At 43.0% G+C, this 21,291-nt stretch overlaps 1 protein-coding gene across 1 annotated transcript in view; it reads left to right on the plus strand.

Moving 5' to 3' along the window:
* Nucleotides 1-17,343, plus strand: part of LOC105087004 (sperm flagellar protein 2) — a 61,270-nt gene extending 43,927 nt beyond the window's left edge. Inside the window, exons 11-15 of the mRNA XM_031443901.2 lie at nt 1,808-1,900; nt 4,383-4,562; nt 10,772-11,011; nt 11,205-11,327; nt 17,219-17,343. Of these exons, the coding sequence (XP_031299761.2) occupies nt 1,808-1,900; nt 4,383-4,562; nt 10,772-11,011; nt 11,205-11,327; nt 17,219-17,308 (726 nt within the window). The 3' untranslated portion in view covers nt 17,309-17,343. The remainder of the gene's footprint in view (nt 1-1,807; nt 1,901-4,382; nt 4,563-10,771; nt 11,012-11,204; nt 11,328-17,218) is intronic.
* Nucleotides 17,344-21,291: the final 3,948 nt, after the last annotated feature.

The raw sequence follows: 21,291 nt of genomic DNA on the forward strand, positions 1-21,291 counted from the left end.
TTTCTTTTGCTTGGGGTTCACTGAGCTTGTTGAATATGTGGGTTTGTAGTTTTTGTCAAATTTGGAAAGTTGTCAGGATTTTTTTTTCCCAAATATTTTCTATGTAGCCCCATCCCTTCTCAAAATCCAATCACATGTTCGTCCCACGGCTCACTGATGCTTGATTCAGTTTTTTCCAGTCTTTTTTCCTCTCTGTTCTTTATTTTGCATTCGTAGCTACTTCTTCATCTTCCAGGTCACTGATCATTTCTTTTGCAGAGTCAAATATTATTAATACAATCCAGTGTATTTTTTATTTCAAATGTACTTTTTCTCTTGAAGTTTGTATCTTTTCATATATATCCTTCATTTCTTTCTTCATTGTGTGCATATTTCTCTATCTCCTTGAACAAATGAAATATATTTGGAATAGCTAAATGAACGTTCTTGTCTGTTCATTCCGTTATCTGTGTATTTCTGTGTTTGTTTCTTCTGATTGATGTTTCTTCTGACTGTGGGTTAGATTTTCTGGCTTCTTTGGATGCCTAGTAACTTTATATAGGATGCCAGATGTTTTAATTTTACACTGTTAGGTACCAAATTTTATATACCTTGAAATATTGTCAGGCAAGCAGAAATGTTACTTGCAATCAGTTTTATCCTTCCAAGGTTGCATTAAGGTTTGTAAGGATGGGTCCAGAGCATCCTTTAGCGTAGGGCTAATCTGGCTTCACCACTAAAGTAATATCCTCCTGGAGGCTCTTCCCAAAGCCTTGTGGTTTAGAAGGTCCTTCCACTCTGCCTGATGGTACTGTTTTCCCTGATGGTCAATTGCAGACATGAATGAGAACACCCAAAGAAATAAACTGAATGCCAAATGTGTAGTATGAACAAGTCAAATTGGAGCTTAGAAGAGAGATCAAGGAGGACCTCCCTGAGGAGGTGTGATCTAAGCTGGATCTGGAAAGATGGATAGGTTTACATTGGTGGACAGGAAATCACCTCAAGTAGGAGTGATGATGTGAGCAAAAGTGAGAGAATGGTTCTGAGCAGAGAATGACATGACAAGATTAAAGCCTTGAGCAAATTGATATGGTCACATGATATGAGCTGAAATGAATAAGAAGGAGACAGGAAATGAAGACAGCTCCAGGGTTGCTGGAGTGGCCCATGACGGAGGCTTGAGACTCGAAACCAGCATGGCAGCAGTGAGAGGAGGGGAGAGAGGGGAGAGGCATTGCCAAGTGGGAACCAAGAGAGTTGCTCATTGGTGTCAGATGTGGGCTGAGAATGAGGTTTGTCATTAAAAAGAAGCCCATTGAGCTCTTGAGTCAGTCAGTCACTCCCTCAGCAAAGATTTTCCAGCATCAACCTTGTGCCCCAGCACCACACAGGGTTCCGAGGACAGACAGCAGCACAAACAGGACACGTGGAATGGGAGCTAGTGTGACAGGCACAGACCCCTCTGAAGTTTTGCTGTGCAAGCATCATCTAGGGCAGGGACTGTCAAGTGTCACCACAGGCTCCAACAGTTCAATACAGCTAGCATGCCCAGTGTGTGGGTTTTCATTTGTACATTAGCCACACGTACTACTGCACTCATACATCATACCCATTCTCTAATTTTTAAAAATAAAAATTATAAAAGAACAAGATCAAATAAATGTAAATGGAAGTTCCTAGTATTTTCTCCTCCGTCACCATGATTTCTTCACCCTACTTGGGAGACCGCTGCCCTAGACACCTGCAAAGAAGGGGTTTAGTCCCTGGCTCTTAGAGGAGCAGTTGCATCTCAGCACAACTTTAATGATTCTCCTTTTTTGTATAGGCTGGCCTGTGGTTTATGGGAGATGAAGATATAAAAATTCCAGAAAATCCTCTTGAACCCTTGCCATTCAACAGGCAGGAGCATCTTATAGAGGTAATTATTGCGATCTTTAAAAAGTGTAGTACTATGTAACATTGACCAGTTTCTTTGTCTTTTCTTCCACCTGTGTAATTAGTTTTAGACTCTATTCTCACCCCCAGCTCCTTTGCTGGATCCTCACAGTGCAGAGTTTAATATTCACTAAGGTGGCAGCGCAGAGGAATCTGGGGAGGAGATAGGGGCCAAAATCTTAGACAGAGTCCTATTAATTCTCTGTGTGATCTTGGACAGTATCCATTACCTCTCTGAGTTTCACTTTCCTCATCTGGCAAATAAGCTGTTACTGAATACATTTTTCTCTAAGTGACCTTCCAATTCTAAAAGCTTTGGATAGGAATGCTTTTTACCAATACATGTTTTTGGTCATTTCTCTTTCATTTTGACTACCATTCCAAGGGTTTGCATACAGTATTGCCCATGACCCATCAGATTATTATTATCAAAAATATCATTATTATTATTATTATTATCATTCACTTCTAGCCCTGAGGCCAAAATAGAATGCAAGACCTTAAAATCTAAAGCCTACTCTGACTTCAGTAGAATTGTTTGAAATATAAAACATAGATGTAACACAGCCAAACTCAATAAGATACAAGAAAAGCTGAATGGTAGATTTAGACATCACAGCAAACTATGTGTATCGATTAGTCAATTTCCAGCCAGCCCTTAGTTCAAAACTGCAGTGCATGACTCCAGTTAGAATCTGAAAATGAACAGTTCCCTTCCACTGGACGCATTTTCTTTGAGCATCTCTGCTAGATGCTGGCAGGAGAGTAGGTCAACGAAAGGGGTCAGAGAGTCACCAAAAAAGTCCAAGACATGAGGCTGGCAGTTGCAGGGGCACATGTTTGTTTTGGTTGTTGTTTTTTTGTTTTTTTTTAATAAATGGAGAACTGACATCAATTCTCCTGGAAAGCTTTGGAAGACACCTCTTCATGATTCTGTGAATAAATCTGCCCACAACATAAACAATTTCTTCATTCCTTGAGAAGACCAGAAGTCTGAATATGATGCCAAGGAAAAAGCACTTTCCCTTTCAGCCAGAAGTTTCTAGAAATGTCCATCAGGGCATTACTCATGGAGCCAATAAAGGTAGAAATCAGCCCTGAGGACTGGGAGGCAGTGACGCAGGAAAGGGCCTTTGGGTACCAAGGAGGGGGGTGGCTCCCACCTGCTGCTGCTGCCCAAACTGCTGGAAAATGACACGGAGGAAAAGAGTAAACTGGGGACAGAGGCAGGACCATGGAGCCTGAGATGGAAGTGCTCTGATGGGATGAAGGACGGCTGACAGCTGTGGGTGTGTGTGATGTCCAGAGGACAGAAAGCAGTGTAGTTTTCCATCTATCTCTGCACTACATAAATCTTAATGCTCTTCAGCTGGGATTAAAAGCATAGATGCCACGGCTGACACGCTGTGACATCTTGATGGCGTTGCCTAACCTCTCTGGGCCGTGGTTTATTCTCATCCCTCTCTGCCGGGGTTGTTGGGCAGAGTGAACTTATACGTGTGGTACTTTTAGAGCAGTGACCGGCCCATAGCAAGCCCTGTGTAAGTGTCAGCTAAACAGAAGCTAACCATGCAAACTATAGATGGTTAAATGACGGTTAACGGTCACCATGCTAAAGAAGGTGTGCAAAGTGAAAACATAAGACAATATTATAAGTTTATTTGGGGGGGCTGTACTTAGAAAAGCAAAGACCAAATCTGGGGGAAATAGCCCGTGCAGAGGAATTCTGAAGGCCAGGCTCCCTGGGATCTGTTCCCCGTTCTTCCATGACTCATTGTAAGAACTGGAGCAGGTCCCTTCACCTCCCGGGGCCTCTGTATCCTCTTAAGAAGAGGGCTTAGCTACACTCTAGGGCCGCACCAAGCTCCCCTGCTTTGTCACCTGCGTTCTCTGTGGCCCAGGGCCGGCAGGGCTCCTGGAGACAGGCCATTACCATTGTGCATGGGCTTGGATGACCTTAGAATCCCAGATACTGAATGAAAAGTCCAGTTGCATCCAAAAAAGGAGCCCCAAGACGTGTCTGTGCTGCAATCACATCATTGTCCCCTGACAGTGACAACACACTTCCTTATAACTGATGAGGTTCAGCCGAGTCCCGGCTGCCTAGTTTTTCACACAACACCAAGCATGACTGACTATTCCAGAGTAAAAGTCCTCAGGGGTTACCTGAGAAAAGGCAGTTAAATTTCCTCATATTCAGATGCACAGGTTTTGTGTCAATCTCTTCTCCACACCTTCTGTCCATGTGAAATCCTTCTCTTACTTTGGGCTGTTAATATGTGTTGACGCCAAGTTCACGATTTGAAATACTAGCTATTTGCTAACAAATCCCAAGTGTCTATTTCTGTTCCAAACCTCTCTCTTCCTACATTAAGCTCTTGGATACCACTGCCTACTGGACATCTCCACTTGAATGTTCTAGTAGCCATGTTTTATCTTTGGTTGAAATTCTTTTTGTGTGACAGTTTTTCTTTAGGCTATTTGCTGACCATGAGAAGGAGCCACCCCAGCTTGACTACACACAGATGCTGCTCTATTTTGCTTGCCATCCGGACAGTATGGAAGGGGTCTACCGGGCCCTCAGTGTGGCCATTGGGACTCATGTCTTCCAGCCAATCAAAGTGCCTGCTGTTGTTGCAGAAAAGGTAATTGGGTTCCAGAAACAGACCAGCATTGGGGTCTGGAGGGGATGCCAGAAGACCCTAAAGTTCTAACAGCAAAGACTCCATTTTTTTCATCTCTGTGTTTTCCCAAGTTCCTCACACAGTGCTTTACTAGATCTTTGATAAAACCTTACTCTACTGGATTGGTCCCTAAGAACTAGGGACCCATTACCCAAAAAAAATGCTTCTGTAGTAAATTGAAGTTTGTTCAGAATTTCTTGGTGGAATCAAAGTTGCTCTGTAAAGGTCAGCCTTTAGTTTACATGAAGTGTTAATCCTGATAAATGAGAAAGAACTGGGTATCAATGCAGTCTGCTTGTCACACTGTGTGGAAATTCTGTGCAAAACAAGTGCAGGCCTGAGACAGAGGCCACGTAGATGTGACACTTGATAGTGTCTCAGGCCAAAACCTGGCCACCTGAACTCCACGGACACTTTGTATCACCTACATCCAGGGACAAAAGAACTGAATATTTAAGAAAATCTCACACCCAGCTGTGGATTTCTAAAGGGTTGAGATTCCCTGGCTTTTGGGGGTGGAAAAGCCTCAGAACAGGGCATTGACTAATATACTCATTTGGTGCCTGTTGGCATGACCTTTTGGGGACAGAGCTGTGGCACTCATGATGGAATGCTTTGTTCTGTCCTTCTTTGTGGACACGGCGGGGAGAGAGATGCTGCCCGGCTCAGACTCCTCAGATGTCCTGGTTGCCCATGGTTGTCAGAATAGAGTGTGCTGGGCTCTCTGAGAAAAAATAGGAAGTTACTGTGACAACTTTCACATTAGGGAAGAAATAGACTCTTTGGGATACAACCCAAAGTGTTGGCCTCGAGCAGATGACCAGGAGGGGATGTCCTTGTCCTTCCCTTGGGGCCAGAGTGAGGTCAGACGGATGCGGAGTAGGCTGACAACTCAGGCCTCTTCGACCCCATGTGCTGTAGACGCACTTTAACACTGACACGACGACAAAGTTCCGCGAGGAGTTATTACTTTCACTCAAGAACGTTGCCTTCTTAGACCATTTAACTGTCCCCAAATAAATGGAGGGTTAGAGGTGGTCTGTCTTCACGGAGACTGCACTTGCCCCTTTCCCGGGGACAATGCTGCATCTCCTCACAGACTGGGCCTCCTGAACTCGACTCTGGCAGGGGTCATAGCCTGACTTGAGGTCTCAACTAAATGTCTGTCATCCGGGGAACGTCCGGGGCAGGCAGGCACCCTGCCCTAGGTTCCCGCAGCCCGCTGTGCCTCTCTCTTCTCGATACTTCTCATTAACAGCCACATCCTCAGGGTCAGCTCCCTCCCTGGACCCTGGGCGCCCTGTGGGCGGGGCAGGGCCGCCTGTCCTGTTCTGCCTCCCTGAACCTGCACTACTGCCACATAGCTCAGTAAACTTTCCACTGAGCACAGCAATCAGTTAATTCTTTAATTAGCTCTGTGCATCATACCCTCTGTGTAGCCCTGTGCTCTGCAAGGGCTACAGAAGAAGCCACATTTGTTCCCCTGAAGGGATTCTATCTAACTGCCCCATCCACACAGGCAAGAATGAGAGAATGATGGCCCAAATGCAGAGATCACAGAATAAAGGACAGATTAACACAGAGCCTTGCTGATCAAAAGAGGGGTCTGTGCCTTCTTCTTTGCTATCTCCCTATCTTTGCTTTTGCTATTCATCTCATCTCGAAGGGTTTGCGGCCCCTCCAGTATCCAAGGCCTATTTCAACTGCCGTTTCATTCCTGAAGCTTCCCCTGGCACACTGAGTGCTCTCTCCCCAGTGCTGCATTTCTGTTCAGATCCTCTCCAGCAGGACTGAGCACCATCACGTGCACACACACACATTTATTCAACAAACACTTATGCAGCACCTGTGTGTTCTGGGAGCCACCCTTGACCTGGGGCTAAAGCAGGTAAAATAGAGACAACAGCAAATGGTGATAAAGGCTACAGGAAAAAAAAAGAATATAGGTAAAAATACAGGAGTCTGGGCGGGAGTTGCTGTGTTAAATAGGGTGTTCACAGATCTCTCTGTGAAAAGGCATATAAGCAGAAGCCTGGAAGAGGTGAGGGAGAGAGCCTTGCGGATCTCTGGAGGAAGAGCATTTTAAGTGAATACCGTGGTGAATGCAAAAGCCCTAAAGTGGGGTCGTGCCTGGTGTATTCCAAGGATCAGCGAGTCAGCTGTTGTAGTCGGAGAGGACTGAGCTGGAGGAGAGTAGCAGGAGAGAAAAGTGAGGGGGAAACAGCTCTGAGGGCCACTGGAGGGACCTTGGCTTTGACTCTGCCAAACAGATGAGATGAGAAGTCACTGGAGCATGGTCATTTGATTTAAAATATATCCCTATACAGAACAGACTATAAGGGGTAAAGGAGGGAAGTGAGAACACTAAGAATTCAGGCAGAGGCTATTTATCTATTGAATCCTACTGCTGTCATTTCTACCTTGAGCTGGAGACAACTTGTTGTCCATCTTTGTGTCCTCCGAAGTAGCAAGTGTGCAATAACGTACATAGCAAGTGCTCAATAAATGTTTGCCAACATGGCTGGGAAAGAGGAGGAGAGAAGGAAAGGATGGAATCCAGACTCCAGCGTAGAGCAGAGGAGAGTAGACATTCCAGGCAGAGGCAATAGCAGGGTTCAGGAGGCTGCAATGAGCCGGAAAGACCAGGAAAAAAAAAGTGCTAGAACTGTTGCCATAGCAGCAGACAGCCAGCTGAGTGGGTAGCAGCCAGGCCAGCTAGCACAGGAAGGCACTGCATCCCTTCCGTCCCTGACCCGGTCAGGTCACTCACCATGAGCTAGTGCCTGACCCAGGAAGCAGCCCTCTGGAGTCCTTCTCTCAAGAGCCCTTTACAGCCCCAGGATACTGCACAAGAACCGTCCCATTGCCAGTGCTCAGCAGAGATGGAAGCGAGGTGAGGGGCAAGGGATGGAGTCGAGGTCTGTCACATGCCCCACACATAGGGCTGCTTCTGGCTTGGAGTGAACCCTAGGAGCTTTGAAAGTGAAGTATCCACCCACTTCCCTCATTCTTGCCCACTCTTGGTCCTCACCCCCCTGCCTCCAAAGATGCCCTGTTTCGGTAGCCTTTCCAACCATGTTCTAGCTTCCTGGGCAGCTTTATCCCAGGAAGCCATAATAAGCCTGCTCAGAAATAATGTCTCCAACAGATCAGTATTCACCCCCAGACATTGAATCGGGTTTTGGCTTCTGCTTTCCAAATAAACAACTGGAAATCTCCCCCGATATTTCATTCTTCCTTACTCTATATCTGCTACACACGCTGTTTTGTCAACGTGGCACAGACCTCCTGTTTAAATGCACGGCTTCTCAGGTCATTTAAAAGAAACTCGAGAACAAAGCGCTCATGAGCACGCCCTAGTCCTCATGAAGTTTCTGATAAGTTGACATTTGAGAAAATGGTTCATTCTGGCCTGTGGGCTGTGGGGGTTATGATATTGGAATTTAGTAAATTGTGAGCTTGACTCTCCCACAGTTTAAGGCTCTTGGTAAAGCATATTGGCAGAGATGGTTTGAGGCCTTGGGGTTCGAAAAATATACATTTTCATTCAGTTCTGCTCTTTGATGCTTTGTTCCCGTTAGTGCCAAGGACTGCCTTTCTGCTCTGCCCTCTGCGATGTGGGACTGAACGGGCTGAATGATGGGGCCATGTGGTCAGGCACCATCCTGGGGCACGTTTGCTGGGAGTCCTTGAGGGCTGCCTCTGAGAGTTAGCCAAGTGTGACAAGGGGTTTGCTAGCGCTGCAGCCTGCCTCGCTGCTGAGATGATAATGTGACTCACACTGAGTTTTGATACCGCTAATAACTGCTCATTCAGAAGCCCTGGCTTTTCTCCAAACTGGCATCCCTGGCTTTGCTCATACACCCACATTCACAATTGTGATCTTTCAGAGCTGTCTTTTGGAGAGAGCCCCCTCTCATGCATACCCTGCAGTCCCACCAGGATGCTGAGCTGGCTCCTGTGGTCCTCATTGTGGCCTGCCTCCCCACCCCCCACCGCTCCCACTGAGCCGCTAAGTCTATTCTGCCCCAAACCCCTAGAGAGCAAAAACAGCAAACATTTACAGAGCATCCTCTGATGTTAATAAGTTAAGGATTCTTCACTCTAATCTTTCGAACGTTTACATTGTTATCTTTTGGTTAAAATTAAAAATCCATTTATCCCATGATGATTATCTCAAGTCTTTGAGAAGTTGGGTCCTCTCTAGTTATAGAAACAGTGCAGAGACCAGGTTCCTTCTCCTTTAATTTTGTTATCACCTGCTGAGCCAGCCCAGTTAGTCATGTGCTCGCCCTCAGGTTCTGCCATTATCTTGTCCACGTAGCACCCATGCTGCACTCGGAGCAGAAGTTCATTCATCCTTCACTCACTCAGCAAGTTGTTTTGCATCTTGACCGTGTTCATTTCACCGTACTAAATGTTCTATCACCCTGGGAAATTACTGACGGGTAGCCAGTGTGATGATCTCCAAACTTCCTCGGCTCAGGCAAAAAGGCTAGTTTCACATTTCTGCCAGTAGCATTTCAATTGTTTAAAATGGAGAAGAGGCTAGATAGATAGATAGATAGATAATTAATACTTAATTCCAAAATCTTTACCTGATAAAACATTCTCCCCCCACCATCCACAATTAGATTAAGTTCCCAATTTACCAAAGGATATAGAAACCCAACTAAAGCAAGGTGACCACACCGAGCTATAGCAAATGCAACCTGTCTTCATTACACCACCCTCAGCCCCTACTGATCCCTGCAAATTGGGCTTACAATGACCAGAGGCTTAGTTTTGTGCTGTGTTATAGTTCTTTTATACGTGGTGCGCACATCATGACTATTTGGAAAGATCTTGCACTATCTGTACACTTAATGCTTCTACTAAATTGAGTGTTTACAGACCTTAGCATCCTCTTATTTTAAGCCTAAATTAGCATTTTTCCATCCTCTGGATAAAAGAGATTCAGCACTCAGGTGTTCTCTGACGTCTGGCCAGCCAACATTCTGAAAATGCCCCTTTTTTTCCTGTGGCAAATCACCAAATGTCTATTACCTCATCATCAGAAATACATACATGTGACACATTTATTACAAATCTACTATAGAGAATTTGTAAAGTACACATCAAAGTGAAAAAGAAATCACCTGTTTCACTAATCAGAGGTAACCACTGTTAATTCTGTGATGTATCTGTTTCTTTTTTTCATTAATAAGTATATATATGTAAGACAGTGAGGATCCTGGTGTATTTATTATTTTGTGTTCTGTTTTCTTTTGGCACTTATCCTGTGAGTGTTTTCTCATGTCACCAGGTATCCTTCTAAACCAAAATGTTCAGGGCAGCGTAGTGTTCTGTCACAGACCAGTACTATCATGGATGTCACCCTTCCCCATTTGGGGAATCGTAGGTTTTCTATTTTTGCTATACGTTTCAATATGAATGAATATCCATATACAAAAGTCTTTGTGCACATGATTTTTTTTAGAATTAATTCCTAGATCAATAATTACTAGGTCAAAGGGTAGGAATATTTTTCAGGCTTTATATAAGAAATTACAACAGAAACAACAGACACCTTCCCATACTCAGAATGCCAGTGTCTGAGAGCATGGCTTCTCGCCAAGTTTCAAAGAGCAGCAATAGGAATCCCAATCTGCCTATATTCCATTTGTTTTCTATTTTACTTTCTGAATGTTTGGTCAGGTCTAACTTCCAGCACACAAACAAATGTTCTCAAAGCTTTTAGAATCTGCCAAGCTTAAGAAATGAACTTGCCGTAACCTCTTGACTACAGGCAATTTCCAAAGAACATCCTGTTAAAAAAACCTATGTTCAAGTGTAGAAGTCTAATGGCTGTTGTATGAATTCATCCCAGTGTCCTTTTACTGAGGAATATGATGGAGCTGGCAGGGAAGTCCACAGAGCCTGTGGAGAGGTGAAAAAGACACACCCCATGCTGAGGCTTCTGTAAACTACCAGCAGAATTGGTCTGGGATTTTGACATGATTTCCAGGGCAGCTAGCATATTTTACGTCTAGACTTTGTTTGGCTAGTTTGTGATGGACACTATCATCCCAGGGCAGAAAATGTATGGGTCAAAATTGGTGTTTCCTAAATATCTCTTTTAGTGGAAAGATTTCAGTCTGATTTCAAGTTCTCTTCATTTAATTGCACAGACCTCCTCCCTTACTGATATGAGTCCAGTTGAGGAATATCTGGAAACTAAGGAAAATTTTATAAGTGAGGAAAGGGAATTACAAGAGAAAGGGGAGGAAAAAGAAGAAGAAATCCCTGAAAATGCAAACACGGAAATAATTTCCATGGAAACGTTGCTCAAAGTGTTCGGAGGAGGAAACGAAACACAGGACTCAAACAGATTTGCCCGCCCTCAGAAGACGGAGAACGTTTATTTAGAGGTTGGTTAGATTATTTTATAAAAGGGGCATCCTGTACCAAAGAAAAGCTTCCCTCTACATTAAGCATATTTTCATGGAATTTCTCTCCAATTCTATCATTATATAGAAATTATGGCGATTCCTTTAGTAAATAAGATCATTTTTAACGTCAGCAGGATTGTAAAGTTAATTAACTTCCTTTTTTTCTTTAAAGAACTTCATAAAAGTATTTCAGGACTTGGGTTCCAAGAATCTGGAGCCAATTAAAGTTGCCGTTCTTCTGAAGCATCCTTTTATTCAAGACCTGATTTCAAGTTATCCAGACTATAAAATTCCTGTGAGTATTACCTGAAGGTCCTAATACAGTCCTGATTTGGTTGAGTTCAGGTTCAGGGCTTGGTGGGTTATGTCAAACGTGGAGAAACAGAAAGAGGGAAGGAGCTGGACTTGACCAGAACAGGGTCTGGGGAACTAAGCTGGCAACAGCATCAGCAGAAAGGCCAGCCCAAAATACCCAAAGGGCAGCAAGGTAAGGCATAGTAGAAGTGACTCTCAGAACGTCAGCACCGTGACAGTCAGGACTGTCAGTATATGGATAATACGATCAGGACCTTGGATAGAACCAGCAGTACTAGGGATAGTACTGTCAGTACTACGGAGTTGCCCTCTCAGGACTCTGAGGACATGGGTCTACCACAGAAGACTGGAGGTAGTTGGTAGTTAAAGTAGGTGGGTGGCAGTATTAGTGCCCTGTATCAGTCCAGCCATCTAATGACCCTAGCCTATGACCGAAGAGAATGGAGACCAGAATCCCTTCCCACTCGTCAACCCCCCCCCCACCAAAGAGAATTAAGGAGACTATGATCCCCAGCCGAGTGCTGGCGTGTTCACCACACTCTAATCATGGTGCACATGATCTAAATAGTGCATGCAGTGCCTGTGCTTATGAAAGAACGGGTGTCAGTTCCGTCAGAGAAACTGTTCAAGGTGGGGAAACTGAAGGCAAAACCCATAGAGACTAGAGCGACCCAGCAGAGGGAAGAAGGAAGAGAGGAAGACCTGTGTCTCAGAGCTCACACGGGAACCAAGCACCGCTCAACCACACATGCAGAAAGTGCGCCCACCACAGCAAGTCCCAGGTCTCCAACAGCAGGGGCTACAGAAGGCAGAGAGGTCCCCCTCTCAGAGGACAGCAAGCTGCTGCAACCCTCTTGCAAACCTCACACATTTAACAGCATGAAGTCTACCTATTTGCCTCCTGCTAGGCTAAACTGGCTAAAGTGCAGGTGATCTAAGATGCATTTCTCCTGAGTTCTCGGCTGTCACCTCCTATGTCCAGAAATGAGACTATCCAGACTTAAATATCTTTGTACCAAAATTTATTTGTTCTAAATTGATGACCCCTTTAAATTTTTATTATATATAGGTAATCATTGAAATTGGTTTCTAAAGAGCTAACAGGCACTAAGCACTTCCAGTAGTGAGGTATGATTGCAGCATTTGAGAATATAGACTCAAAAAGGAATCAAAAAGTCATGGGACTGAATCTCAGGTTCACCACTCACTAGATACCTGACCTAAACTTTCCCTTGATCCTGGCTTTCTCATCTGTTAAATGAGGACAACATCCATTCCTAGTCAAAGGGTGGTGGAGAGGATGAAATGAGATCTGGCATCTAAGCACTTGGCTCAGTATCTGACTCACGGCAAGTACTAAGGAAGTGATGGCTGTTAGGATAACCATTCACTGCTGAGCACTCACTACAGAGGCTAGTAATGGGAGTTTCCAGGGGAGACAGAAATGTGTGTACCAAATTCAGTTACTGCTCTCACACAAATCCCACTTCTGTTTGCAAGAGAATTTTTACACACAGGGATCACCAGGAAATGGTAGAAGGTAAACCACCCAATGGCAAAATTACAGGAATTCAAAACATAGGACTTTTCTGTGGGAGAAGCCAAGTCTTCAAAGATGGCCGGGATTTGGGAAAGTGCGGGCTGGGAAGAGCAGAAGTGCATTTGGATTTTGCTGCTGGGGTGGAGAGGGGGCCACATCCTAGGTGGAGGCATTGGAGCAGGACCAGCGGGGGCAGAGCAGGCAGTGGGGCTTCCAGTGATCCCATCCCACGAGTACGATCAGGTCAGATTGCAAAGAACCCAGATCTCATGCAGGGAAATTTGGATCTGATTTGAATAGCAGTGGAGAATGGCATAGGTTTCTGAGCAGGGACATAATGTGACTCTAATTTCTTCATCCCTAAGTGTTTCTTTACCCCTTAACCATACTATATCATTATGTCTCTACATTTAACAGGGTCCTTTTTTGAAATTACTTGTTTATTTAAATAGGCCCAAAATACTTGGAAACATGGCTGAAATTATTCCAAGTCATTGTACTTGAACATTCCACAACATTTACTGCTTCCCTTGAAACTGCTATGTTACAGGTCCCTTTTGGCATCTTATATTCCATACTTCCATTAATAAGGAATAGCTTTCTTCCCCACTGAGGAGGAGGAGGGCATGAGCCAGTGTGATCCTAGTGGGTTCAGAGCTCATCAGAATCAGACAAGTGGGTGGAGAGAGGTGGGTGAGTGGGTGTCACATGCAGGATGGGGGGGAGTCATCAGCTGTGGGGTCTCCCCCTTTTTGCTTTCCTCTAGGCCATCATCATTCCATGTGAGATGAGTCCAGAGACCCATTACTTTAGACTGCAATTCATCCTCAGGTTCTGTTCCATGTTGCAGGAAACAGCCCTCTTATTTTAAACCAGTAAAATAATTTTCAGATTTCCTTAGTGTTATGTATAATAGGGTTTACCTTATCTTACTAAGGTCAACTAGGAGCATAAAACGACACCAGGTTGATTTCCTCCCATCACGGGAGAACTCCCTACAGAGTCAGGAGAACATTCTTACTCTGTCCAGAATGACCAAATATGATTGACTTGCAGAGAAGATTCTATTTGGCATTTTCCTGAGAAAAGAAAACAGCCAACAGGTGGCTGACTGCCTTTGAAGGTCATCCCCTGAAGATGTGTTCTGACTCCCAAGGAAAGCTGGGGTCTGAGCGGCTTTTTTTACTTTGCACATGTCCCTCATTTTTGGGGTAATTTCACCAACTTGCACCTCAGCTAAAGCCCTCTGGCATTTTGAACACATGGGACCGACGCGGGTGTGGCAGGATGTTGAATATTCTGGGCTGCTGCCCACTGTGTCCGCAGAGCACCTTGAGGCATTGACGGCCAAAACAACCTCTTTCACTGCCCTAAATCTTCTCTGGTGTGCAGATGCCTCTGGCTGACAGCCACCCAGTGGAAGGTTGTCTGACCTCCAATGGACCAGCCTCACAGCACTGGTATCCGCCTGACAGTCTAAGAGTAGGAAGAGAGTTTGTCTGTTTGTCTGTCTGTCTGTCTGTCCGATGGCTCGTTCCTTCGTTGCCAGAGTGCTTCTGCCAAGTAAGCTGCTTCCACTGTCCCTGTCCTCGTCCTTCACATCTTCTCCCTGTCACTCCGCCAAGGGATCTACTGAGAGTAGACCACCTGCTACAATCGGGGCACATTCATATGATTGTGACCCAAGGAGAGCTGAGCCTTTGACCTGAAAAGCCAACATTCTGATGTTCGAAAATGAAAGAGGTTCCCTTTCCAGTAAGGGGCTCTATTCTCATTTTCACTAAGCAAACAGAGAAAAAGAAAGAAAGGAAAAGCAAAAAAAAAAAAAAAAAAATCTCTGAAGACTCAGTTACCAACACTCTCGTCCTGTCATCAATTTTTGCTCCAGATATCCATGTGCAAGTAAATAGATCACATTTTTAAAATGAACCTTAACCACAGTGATGTTATTTGGAGATCTTTCAAGATAAGTAGAGCAAAAACTAGAGTGTGGTTTTTCAGGTTAAAATGCTGTTTGCTGTTACAAACAGTGGGAAGTGAAGGTCGTTCCCTAACAGCTCTGTGTTGACGAGGTTCATGTTCGGAAGCAGCAAACATTTTAAAATACATATTGAGGGGGAAAAGCAAGTATACACAGTTATTTTGATATGTTTTACTTTGGCTCTTGTTGGGAGGTGGCCTGGCTTTGTGGTTGGAAGAATGGGCTCAGGACCCATACTGATTGGTTCACACCTATAAACTGTGTGACCCTGCGTGAGTGACCTCCTGGTTCCTTGGTTTCCCCATCTGTAAAATAGGGTTAATTATCAAACATACCTCACAGGGTCCTGGTATGGATTAAATAATTTAATACGTATAAAATGCTTAGCTCCATGCTTGGCAGATAAAAAGCACTCAATATAGGCTAATTATTACTACTATTATTACTGATCTGTTGGTGGTTGCAGTACACAGGAAATATTTCTGAGCCATGCAAAATTATATGTGGATGAAGTAAAAAGCTAGCATTTCATCTCCTGGAAAGAAAGGAGGCTATCTCTGGTGCAGTGACAACAGAGGGTCCAAACACAAGTCCCAGGGTTCAATCCCTATATGGATGACGGAGATTTTTGTATTGGATTCTATAGTTACTCAGTTTAAAGTCACTGATAAAACTTCTCCTTTCGTAGATCTTATACAGAGAGGTTATTTTCAAGAAATGTTCCTAAATTCTTAAGAAAATGCTTTGGTTAAATGCACCAGGATCAATGAGGACTCTGTACCTCGGTGCTTAGTGAGGAAAGTCGGTTAACTTCCTGTAATAAACAAATTTACAAACATCAGGAGACACCCGATTTTCTACAGCAACCCAACAAATATAGTTTCTTGTAATTAATACGTCTGAATAAAAGTGACTTTCCTTTGGCAAGCCTGTAAATCAAGCGTATCTCCTTAAAATTAAGGGTACCATTCAATAGGAAATAACAGTCAATCTTTTAGTGTCAAAATCAGAATGTCACAGGAGAATTTCTTATAAACGAATGATCAGGCTCCAATCACACGAAGGCAAAATACCTATAAATATCAGTGTAACCTGGAGGGGCTTGCAATCCACTTTAAATTCTTCAAGGTATCTGAGTTTAAAATTTGCTCCAACTTTCTCTTTTATGTTTATAACAAAATGCGATGGTGGCTTCATTTCGAGACTCTCTCAGGCTTTTTTCCCCTAACTGCTACCAAAAGTTATGGCCCCTGATTTCAGCTGTAAATTTAGGCGAAGCTGATTTAAATATCTGGAGCTAGTCATTTCCCCCCAGGCAACAGAGTGTCAGATAATCATAGGTCAGCTTAGTTCTTAATCCCCAAGTTAACATTCACGAATCAGCATTAATTAACAATTATAAGTAGACATGTTATTAAGAGCTGTGTTGGGTAGGACCAGAAAGGTCCACAGAGAGCAGCCGTTCTTTTTCACTTAGTTCACTCAAGGTTGACCTTTGGCTGTAGGAGATCTGTATTTTCAAAGAACATACTCTCTCAAGAAAAATGATTCACTATGATTCCTGGCAGTGACTGATACAGTGATGTGTATGTTACTCGGCAGAGATCAGTTTAGAGAGTGAACTAACTCTTGTCTTTGTGAGTAAAAATGACTGCAATCAAACTGAAACCTTTGGAGTTCTGAAGAAAAGAGTCTTGTGTTCTTGAAGCACTTCCCTAAAAAAAAAAAAAAACAACAAAAAACTGGAAACTGTATAAATATAATCCTTCATTTTTCACATGTGTTTGGACCCCTTCTACATTATAATAATCTTTAAAATTTATTTTTTTAAATCTGTGATTTAAAATATAACACAGCTGGTGGGTATTTTAAGTGGACAAAAACCAGACCATTTTATCCCTAATATTTTAAAAGACATGGAGAAATGAGACAATCTTGCCCTCAAAATAACCTGCAGTTCTAAAACTCTACTACTCTGTAGACATGATTAATTTGGCATTAGTATTTACCTTTAATTGACTTTTGTTGAGTAACAGGGAAATAATGTGTTGGCTTGCCCATTATGTGCAAGCTCTGTGTAATTTCTTTTACAAATGTTATTTAATCAAATATGACAACTCTATTATTAGATGTGGAAATGGAATATCCAAGACCTTTGATCATTCCAAGGGCACAACGAGTGAGTTGCAGGGCAGAATTCAAACTAGACAGAGAACAATTTTCTAAAAGGAAAATAAACAAATAAAAACAACTTACTGAATAATCATGGTCATATATCATTGATCAGATGGTCATTAATCTTAAGTCATTTATTAATGTTTGTAACTTCTCTTTGACTCTCTTCTCTTAGGATATCAAAATAATTCTCCAAAGGAGTGAGCACATACAAGGAAGTGATGGAGAGAGATCTTCTTCAAGACTTACAGAGGAAAAGAAATGAAGAGAAAAGTGTGTGATTTGGCAATGAATCTTTCAAACAGCAAATGTAAACATGGTGTCTGTCCTATATGTTATGTTCTAAGTGTAGAAATGACCCTTTGGTTATGGGGGTCCCTGCAAAGGGAGCCTTCCTTAACTCAGAGAATATTCTGGAATAAACCTTAAATTTCAGAGCAAACATCCAGAGTAAGGAGTAATGCATTTTGAAGTGATTCTGAAGCTAGAAGGCACCAGAACAATATGTTCAAAAATAAGCATAAGCTTAAGTCATGAACAGTCCCTGGGAGAAGTATCTACATTAGGCAGATACAGTGAAGATTTCCCCAAAGCTCCACATCACATACCGTTTGCAGTTTTTGCTTGGCCTGCCAGGAAATTCCAAGGTATAGTTCAGTAGCAAAAGAGAAGGTTCGCTATCAACTACTGGCACAGCCAGGACCCTCTCATCTAGTCATAACTCCTTCTTAATAGAATGTTTCTTATATTGATATATGGACAGTTGTTATCTCTTGGATAAATTAGTGACTCAAATTCAGTAATATTTATCTCAAGAAAGTGATTTTTCTGTTGTTGTTGTTGTTGTTTTAAGTGAGCAGTAATGCATTCTCAGTGGCTGGACATCCATGAAATGCCCTCAGGGTCTCTTCACAGGCTGCTCCTTCTGAAGATCTTTGCTGGATTCCACCCCCTCCCCGCCCCCGCACTCTTCTACTCAACCTCTAAGTGTTGGAGGGTCCCAGCACCCAGCCTTCTCTGTCCACAGTCAACCACTGGGTGATTCATTCATTTCCATGACTTTATGGGGCCAAAGCTGAAGTTTCTGTTCCCATCTTCCCCCCAAATCCAAACTTCTCTCTTACCATCTACTTGATAGCCACATGGATAACTCATCTTTCTGGAAAACTCAACATGTCCAAGCCAGAGAGAGAGAGCCCTTTGGTCACCCCTCTGCTCCAACCCTCTATTGGCGTCCCATCTTAGGCAGGGTCTGGTCCACATCCTCACCTTGATCTTATCCCTTGCTGCCTCTCTGATCTCATTTCCCACCATTCTCCCCCTGGCCCATTCCACTTCAGCGACAAATGTACCTTGGTGATTCTGGAACATATCCATTACACTCCTGCCTTAGGGCATTTGCACTTGCTTTTCTCTCTGCCTGCAATGATTTTCTCCCAAATATCTGCATGGCTTGTCCCCTGACTTCCTTCAGGTCTCTGTTCAAATGACACTTTGTCAGTAAGACTTTCCCTCAACACATAATGCAAAATAGAAATAACCCACCATCCCCGCACACCTCACCCCACTGGATTTTTTTCCATTGTGCTTATCAACATCTGACAAGCTACATGTGTACTCTCTTGTTTGTCTGTCACTCCCCTAGGCTGTAAGTTCCTAGTAAGGGATTTTGTGTATTTTCTTTATTGCTATGCTCTAGAACCTAAGACTAAAATCATGGCCTGCTTTTAAGTTGTGTTAATACATTTGTGCAAAACATGTAGAAATATCACATTTAGACTGATCACTAAAACAATGAGTAATCCAAAGACAATTTCAATTATTAATGAGAATTATATTCTATTTCTTGAAAGTGACACATCTCCTAAATTTGCTTCTTAGAATACTTGTCTTCAAGAGGGTAGAGAATGGTGATGGAGAGGCTTAGGAGATGGGGAGGAAACTCAGCCAGAGATTTCAAAATTTCAACTCCACTGATTCACGTGGAATTCTAGTTATTACAGAGAAGGGAGTGGAGGAATATCTGAAAATCGAATTCATATAAATAAGATATCATGATAAGGACACAGACATTAAATGAATCCACATTTTATTAAGGACTGAACAAGACAAAGCAACATTACATTGCAATAGGAAAAAATTAAAAGCAGAGACAACAGAATACTATCTGTAATAATTCCTTGTGTTTCCTTGTAATTCCTTGCTTCGATAATGCTCTTGCACAGTGTTTTAAAGAAGGAAATTGCAGACTTTCCATCATGACACCCATTTGTTCATCTAATCAATAAGAGAGCAAAGGTGTCCCTGTGGGTATTTGCTGCATGTCAGTCTCTCCATCGTTATCAGAATTAAGCAGATCTGGTGACTAGTGACAGATGTTACCTAGAGATGTAATTGAAGCTCTCCTACTGCAGGTTCTGGAGCAGGCAAAGTTGGAACTTCACACTGAAACCAGACTGCAAGGGATTCTACCAGAGAAAGAATGTTCTAGAAGCTCATCTCCTGATGGGCCTTTCAAGTCTTATAATTCTAGTCAATGTCCAACCATCTTCATATCATTCTGATGCTGCTTTGCATTACATATTTACCATGTCCTCCAGCTTTTGCTTTTGTGAGATGGATCTGAAGTCTCTGATCCTAGTTGCTCTCCTCTGGATACCCCGTCAAGATACCAGTCTTAATGCCCAGGATGTCAAAGCCTTTTTGTGTGAGGGCACACACACACACACAAATACAAACACACACACACACACACACACACACACACCTGCAGATTTTGAGGAGTCTGTGGTGACCAAAAGAAACTGATGACTTATATTAAACTTGCAAATAACTAAAACTTCTAAGCCTTTGTTTTATGTGCTTTAGTTAAACCACATTTCCACCTATCTTAACAGAAACCACTTTTTTAAAAAGTTAAAGAATATGTATTTCATATAACCCTATTAAATTCATCTTTCAAATATATTCCCATATTTTATTCTGTCACGTATTAGAAGAAAGTTTATAACCCGGTTCCATCATCCAGCACCTGTGTATTGTCTACGTATATGATGGTGCTCCTGTCCTGGTCCAAGGGCCCTGGGAGAGGAGGACTCCTCACTCCCCCCTGGGGAACACCTGGAGCCTCCAACCTTCTGCCCTCTCCTGTGGCAACACCTGTGCTCCCCTGCAGGTCCTCATCTTAGTTAAAACTGAGGAGTTAATCTGATTTTAAATCTCCAAAGAAGCCTGTGCATTTCAAGACTCCATACATTCAATCCATTTATTTGAATGGAGGTACTAGGGATTAGAACCCAGGACCTTATGGATGCTAAGCATGCGCTCTACCACTGAGCTATACTCTCCCTCCAGTACATTCAACCCAAATACCAGGCTTGAAAAGCCAGCCCTAAAGAGGCCATCATATCACATGATGAACAGCTGAGCCAACCATTCTACTGGGCAATGGTTCTGCTGTGGTTTGTTTTTTGGGTTTTTTTGTTTTTGTTTTTGTTTTTGTTTTTTTGCCCTTTTGGTGTATGTTAGATTATAAGATTCAGGGATCACTCAGAAGTCATTAAAACATAGTATTTTCTACGAAAAGAAAGGGAAGCTGATGCTACTTCTTTTGAAATAAAGTTAGCACTAATGATGTCTCAATGAAGGGATTACCTGGGTAAAAGATGGTAAAGCAGAGCAGAATGTCCGTTATTGTATGGTAGCAGCGAAACATGCCTTCTTCACTGCTTCCTTTGGCTCCCGCACACCTAAGATGAATGACAGGACGGTGAAGATGGTGAATGAAGTTCACTACTCGACCCATAAATTTCTCTTTCTCTTCTCTTTCTTCCCCTGAATAGGTCTCTTCTTCTTCTTCTTTGCCTGACTATCAATGTCCACTTATTTCAAAGATCCATTTCTTTCTCTTTAACAAAGACTGATATTTTAGATTAATTCATGGGAAAAACCTAAAAAGGGGTCACCATTTCTTCTAAATCATGAAGCAAGGAGGTGTCAGCATGGATTCCTTGAAATAGCCATACCCAGGATCATTTCCTGCCAACATAACATTGATCTTATTGGAAGTTTATGCCATGCAGGCCCACCTTCTCTCCATCCTTATCAAACTCAGCCTCCAAATTGTCACCCTCTTCAGCATCTCCCACTGTTTACACCATCTCCTCTTTCTCTCTTTTTTTTTTTTTTTTTTTTTTTTCTTTGCACTAAACGTTACTACGCCCTCTAGCTATTGCTTCCATGAGATGG

The sequence above is a fragment of the Camelus dromedarius genome, chromosome 3, assembly GCF_036321535.1.
Source record: "Camelus dromedarius isolate mCamDro1 chromosome 3, mCamDro1.pat, whole genome shotgun sequence".
NCBI classification, from domain to species: Eukaryota; Metazoa; Chordata; class Mammalia; order Artiodactyla; family Camelidae; genus Camelus; species Camelus dromedarius.